A 6,125-nucleotide genomic window follows, 5' to 3' on the forward strand; every position below is an offset into this window, starting at 1 on the left:
CTCTGGGTTTTAAGGTGGATCTGCAGAATTGCCATAGCGAGCGGCAGGAGCGTGTATCCCTGCTGCTGCCATGCTCCCGGCAGCTGGCAGCCCTCCTGGACGTTTATGGGGTCGTATAAATGGGTTTGAAGAATTGCATCAGGCTCCGTGTGAAATACTGACTCCCCAGTTGAGAACTCTGTCCTAAAAGTCGCGTCAGTGAGAGAGTTCGTGGCGATAAATATCTGTGCTTGGTGCTTTGTTATGGAAGGAGGGTTGTGTGCACCACTGGAACAGGGAGTATAAAACTCCTGGTTTGTATCCTGCTGCTCATGAATGAACAATAGGAAGGGGAGGAAGGGACTGTATCCATTGGGCTTCTCTGGGAAATGGGAGTCACATCTTCTGGAACTGCTCCCTACAGGGACAGACAGGCACTGCCACGCTGACTGTCACCAGCCCAGCTGCCATCTGCTTGCTTTCACTGGGCTGGGTGGGTCACAGGGCACCCACAGGGTGCTGGGGGGATGCTGGACTCCTTCTGGGCTGTTCCCAGTGCTCCTGTCACCAGTGTGGCTGATGGTAGGGCACACAGACACTTTCCTGCTCCCTCCCGGCCCCACGTGCCCCGCAGGAGGGAGTAATTTGCACTTAATTGTGATCAGGTGAAGAGCACCAAAATGGGAAGTGAATGCGGAGCTGCGGATCGATGTGGACTCTGTGTACTTTAATTATTCACTTAATCGTAGTGACAAAGGCTTCTTAGCACCGGGGGTAATTAGATTTGTGTTCATTGATTCCCCAGGCTGCCATTATCCAGAAAGAAACAAGCGGGTGCTCTCCATGGATCCCATCTACACCCCCTGCCCAGGGTGCCAGCACAGGCAGAGCGGTGGCACAGCCCACCCTGCCCGCACCAGGGCAGCTGGGGTGCAGGGAGCCCCACCAACACGCTTTATCCCCCAGGCAGCAACAGCCTAGGGCTCACTGGAGCCCTGGGTGTAGCTCAAACTCACACCCTCTCTCCTCCTATCACCAGTTCCCATCAACTCCACTCAGGGGCTGAAGATGCTCTATGTGTTTGTGGACATAAAGATCGATGCATCCCATTTCCTTGAGACCATTCGCTTCAACTTCATGGCAGGTGCCTCCCTGGCCCTCGTCAGCACCATCCAGTTTGTCTCCACGCTGCAGGTGAGATGGAGATCCCTGGCAGTGCATGGCACAGGATGGGGCCTTTGTCTGCCCCTGCCTTGGCCCCTGGCTTAGTCCTTCCCTGTCCCAGCTCCGGGGTGGGAGTGGCTGCCCCGGGGTGCCGGTGGTGCCGGTTTCCCTCTGACGAGTCGCTGCAATAATATGCTGCTACTGTAATGTTGATCAAGTACTTTATAATAACTCTGATCAATGTTTCATGGCGGCACCCCTCCCCAGCTCCCCCAGGAGCTGCTCTGTAAATGTCAGGGCAGGCAGTGGAGCACTTGGCATTTTGATGCAGTGCCGGCAGCGGCCGGGGAAGCTCCGGCGGGTCTGTCTGTCTGCCCCTGAACGGCCGGCTGGGCAGGACGGGAGGAGATGAATGAGCCTCTTGAGCCATGTCTATCTAAACACGGGGCTATCCAAGCGTTAAGCCTTTTCCCTTGTCTTTTAATTGATACGTTTGTTGAGCCTCGCTGAGCGTCCCGGTTTTGCAGGGCTGTTACTGGTGCCACCCCCAGCAGGCTGGCTCCCCTCCTCTGTTCTGTGCTGGGATGCAACAGGGCCAGGGTGTTTCCAAGGGTCTTTTACCACCCTCTGTGCCGTGGGTCTGTCCCTGCTAACCTCACCTCTCCTGCAGGCAGCGTCACAGGAGCTGCGCTCCCAGTACAAGGTGTGTGTGCCCCAGTGTAAGCCACTGTCCCCAGGAGAGATCCTGGGCTGCACATCGCCCCGGCTCCCCAAGGACACAGATGCCATTGTGTAAGTACCTGGAGTCTTCCAGGACCCTCCTACCTGGCCCAGGCTGCCCAACCTTCTTGTACCCCCTGCCCAGCTTTGGGCAGGAGGGTGGGAGGGGACATCCACAGGCTGGGACAGGCCCCCTCCACCTCCTCACGCTGCTTTAAGTGGCGTGTGCTTGTAGCACAGAGGAAATAATTGAGTCGTATATCAGAATAGATAATAGATGGAAGGGCGGGTGGATAATTGGAAAAGACAAATGGCCGGGGCCCAACATCACAGCAACATTAATTTTATTTAAGGACAGCAAATTAGAGGGAGCACTTCGCTTCCTATCACCTAATTATTTTAGGTAATGGAAATGCTTAATGTACTGTGAATACAGTGTGCTGCAGAATAAATAAATACAAGGACCCCACCCTTGGAGGGAGCCGGGGAGCCCAGGTGTGGGTTTGGGCCCTGAAGAGCTCCTTCTCACCCACACTGCTGGGAGCCTTTCTGAGTGCCTTTCTGAGCACGGCTGCGCAGGGAAACAAGCTTGTGATTGCTGGACAATCACAGTGGGAGCTCTGGCTTCACCTTGAGCCACACCAGCTCTCCTTTCCATCTCTCCAAGGGCATCAGGAGCAGGAAGGGGTGGCCAGGCTGGCATTGCGTTGGCGAGAGCGTGTCCTTCCCACTGCCAGAGGAGTGGTGGTGCGGTACCAGCCGGCCGCCTTACCTGCGTCCTCCCTGCGTTATTATTTTCTTCTGTGCACCGTCTCTGGGGCTAACTTTTGCAGACAAATTAGCTTTGATCTCCCAAAATGTCATTCTCCAATTAAGGGCAAAATCTAGTCAAGTTTTACGTCTGAATTCATTTTCCAAGCCCTCACTCCATTAGGGCAGCTGAATGAAAGGCTTTGAAATGTAATTGCTGACTTGAAATCCGATTAGAAATGGAAGCAGCAACATCTAGAACCAGCCATTGAGATGGAGCAGCTCCCAGCCACCCCGTGCCTGGGTGAGCATCCCTCTTTGCTCTGAGCATGGCTGCTCTCCTGCCCCACCGTGCTGGGGGCTGCACAGGGACAGGGAGCCCTGGCTGTGCCTGCTGTCCCTGGGCCCCACCACGGGAGCTTGGATTCCTGGCCTCTCCACACACCTGTGGCTTGGGAAACCGCAGACGCATGGATGGGTGCCTCTGTTTGCCATGGGCCATAGCTCCCCCTCCCCTCTCCGCAGGTATTTGGGTGACGGGCGCTTCCACCTGGAGTCCATCATGATTGCCAACCCAGGGATACCTGCATACAGGTATGGGCACCCACTCCAGTCCCCCAGGGGTGTGAATGGGTGGGGAGCATCCCAACTCCCCCAGCACACCGGGGACCAGCTGTCCCCACCCTGCATGCCAGGAGCACCCCCTACCCCATGGCTGAGCAGGCAGCTGCCTGCAGCAGGCACAGGCAGGTGAGAGGCCGCGGGGTGGGTGAGGAGGTGGGTGAGGAGGTGCAGCGGGGAGATGAACACGAGCCATTTACTCTGCCTGAATATAAACATTTTGACAAGTACCTGTGAAAGCTTGTGGAGGTGCAGCCATTAAGGCCCGGCTGCTGCAGGCAGAGGCCATAAAGCGCGATGATGAGGCGGCTGAAAGCAGATGAAATATCAGGAGTGAAAGGCTGGGCCCATTTGGCGGAATCTGAATTTCCTAGTAGGTCGTTTGTTACAAACGGGAGGCGCACGTCAGGTTTATGGCGCTGGTGAAGCTGCCGAAACCCGAGTGGGATTTGATTAAAATTCTCCTCGTCAAACAAAGCAACAAATCAAAGATTTCTTCATAATTGATGAGCTGGGTTGAGGGGGGAGCTGAGCACGAAGCCGAGCGCAGAGCCCAGGCTGTGCTGGGTGTTGGGGTGCTGTGGTGGGACACTTGTCCCTGTCCTTGTCCCCTAATGAGCTGGTCCTACATCAGCCAGGAGGACAGATGCTGTAGGAGGCAATTAGCACTAATGAGAGACGGGCATCGTTTGGGGACAGTGTGGAGGGGGGGCAGGTGATGGGGCATGTGTGAGCCTGGCTATGTTTTGCAGGTATGACCCCTACAGCAAGGTGTTCTCCCAGGAGCACTACAGCCACGAGCGCATGCACTGCGCTCGGCAGGACGCCATCCGTGCTGCCACCACTGCCCGCTGCTGGGGGCTCATCCTGGGCACACTGGGGCGTCAGGGCTCCCCCAAAATCCTGCAGGTACCAGCCCCCTCCTCCCCATGGCCCCTGCTGGGCCACCGGGTGCTGCTGCTGGGTGGGGGTAAGGACTGGTGAGCAATGGCATCACTACCCACTGGCCCCCAAGCTAAGAGAGCAGGGCAATTAGCAGCAGATGAGGGAGGCCGGACAAGGGCTCATTAAACCTGCCCCTTGCTGGGGAGAGCTGGCCAGTCTTGGAGACCATCCCCTCCTGCTCAGACAGTTGGCAATTAATTCCCTGGGTTTGTTTTAATTGGATGAACTTCTGATCAGGTTCACCATCCCTGCTCAGCTGCTGTGCTGGTGCTTTCTGCACCCCAGCTGGGTGAGGGGAGCAGGACAACAGTATCCTGCTCCATGGGCGTGGGGTGCCCTGCTCACACCTAGAAATTTTGGGGTAGCTGTAGGTGAGATTTGGGGTAGCGAAGGGACCAGTGGGCAGAGCAGGGCATCAAGGTCCTGCAGCTGCTGTTCTGTGGGGGCAGGACATAGGCATGGCCAGGGCTGGCTGGGCAGGGGACACTGAGTGGCAACTCCAATGGACAAGGACATCCCTGGCCCCTCTCCTCCTCCTGCAGGCTCTGGCCACAGCCAGCCCACTGCAGGCCGGTGTCCCAGGGCAGGCAGCCGCTAACGAGAACAGATTGTTGTCATTGAGCAGTAATTACTTCATTAGGCTGAGGCACGTGCTGGGGAGAGCTGGAGCCACAGTCCCTGACACTGCGCCTGGCCTGCGACTGCCAAGGGGACACGGCCGTGGGGCAGAGCTGGGACCCACAAAGGGTCTGATGGACAGGAAGGGACAGTGGGCAGGGCTTGGGGGGCTTGATGGGGGTCCCTAATCCCCCCGGGTGCCTTTTCCCCCACAGCACCTGGAGTCACGTCTCCGTGCCCTGGGCTGGCCCTACGTGCGGGTGCTGCTGTCTGAGATCTTCCCCAGCAAGTTGCAGCTCTTCCCAGATGTGGATGCGTGAGTGCTGCTGACCCCTCCTCCAGCCCCCTACATGGGGTCCCCAGGGTGCCCCATCCCTGTCCAGGCCTCTGAGTCCTGCGTGAAGCCATCCCTGCCACATCTGTCCTGCTGTCACCTGGGTTAGCACTGTGCACCCCTGCACAAGCTGTGCCCATGGGGCAGGGAGGGGGCATGGCTGTCCTTACCAGGGTGGCTCTGGCACAGCACAGACCTTCTGGGGTGCCGCTGACAGGCTTCACTGTGGCTTGTTCTTCCCAAAATGCTCATCCCCATTTTTGTCACCTGTGTCCCTTCCAGGTGGGTGCAGGTAGCCTGTCCCCGACTCTCCATTGACTGGGGAGAAGCCTTCAGCAAGCCCCTGCTGACACCCTACGAGGTGAGCACCCTGCTCTTGTTTTTTGGGGGCCAGTCCTGTCTTGGGGCAGGCTTGGGGATGTCCCTGCAGCCAGGCAGCATCCCCTCCTGTCTCCATATGTGCTCCTTGCACAGTCCAGGCAGGCTGCTGAGATATCCAGTCTCTTGTGAAAACAGTGGATTCCCTGTGCCTCGAGCTTTGCTCCAGCAGTGCCCTGCTCGGCACACCAAGCCACTGTGCTGGGACCTCTCCCAGCACTGCCAGCCTCCCCATCACAGTCACGGCTCCCTGTCCCCTCCACAGGCTGCGGTGGCCCTCCAGGACATCGAGTGGCAGCAGCCTTATCCCATGGACTTCTACGCCAGCCAGTCCCTGGGGCCGTGGACGGCGAACCACGGCGACACACAGCCCCCGCGCCGCGGGCGGCCGGCACAGGTGGGCGGCGGGGGTGTCACCGGGGCAGCGGGTCCCTTCTCTCTCGGTGTCGGGGACGGGCTGGGGGAGCAGCGCCCGGTGCAGTTTGGTGGCCGGTGCCGCGTGCCAAAAGCGCCACCGCGTGGCTTCGTTCCCGGCGAACAGGAACGGGGCCGTTGCCAGCCTGGCTTGCGGGGTCTACCAGAGCCCCCTTCCCAGTATTTACCGGGCTGAGCGCCC

At 58.4% G+C, this 6,125-nt stretch overlaps 1 protein-coding gene across 1 annotated transcript in view; it reads left to right on the forward strand.

Annotated features, from left to right (window-relative positions):
• DPH1 (diphthamide biosynthesis 1) overlaps nucleotides 1-6,119 on the forward strand; it is a 15,448-nt gene extending 9,329 nt beyond the window's left edge. Inside the window, exons 4-10 of the mRNA XM_029961274.1 lie at nucleotides 985-1,173; nucleotides 1,814-1,935; nucleotides 3,139-3,207; nucleotides 3,987-4,143; nucleotides 5,013-5,113; nucleotides 5,414-5,492; nucleotides 5,775-6,119. Coding sequence (XP_029817134.1) covers nucleotides 985-1,173; nucleotides 1,814-1,935; nucleotides 3,139-3,207; nucleotides 3,987-4,143; nucleotides 5,013-5,113; nucleotides 5,414-5,492; nucleotides 5,775-6,119 — 1,062 coding nt within the window. The remainder of the gene's footprint in view (nucleotides 1-984; nucleotides 1,174-1,813; nucleotides 1,936-3,138; nucleotides 3,208-3,986; nucleotides 4,144-5,012; nucleotides 5,114-5,413; nucleotides 5,493-5,774) is intronic.
• The last annotated feature ends 6 nt before the right edge of the window (nucleotides 6,120-6,125 follow it).

This window comes from Manacus vitellinus, unplaced genomic scaffold (genome assembly GCF_001715985.3).
Source record: "Manacus vitellinus isolate BGI_N305 unplaced genomic scaffold, ASM171598v3 scaffold_32_pilon, whole genome shotgun sequence".
Lineage (NCBI taxonomy): Eukaryota > Metazoa > Chordata > Aves > Passeriformes > Pipridae > Manacus > Manacus vitellinus.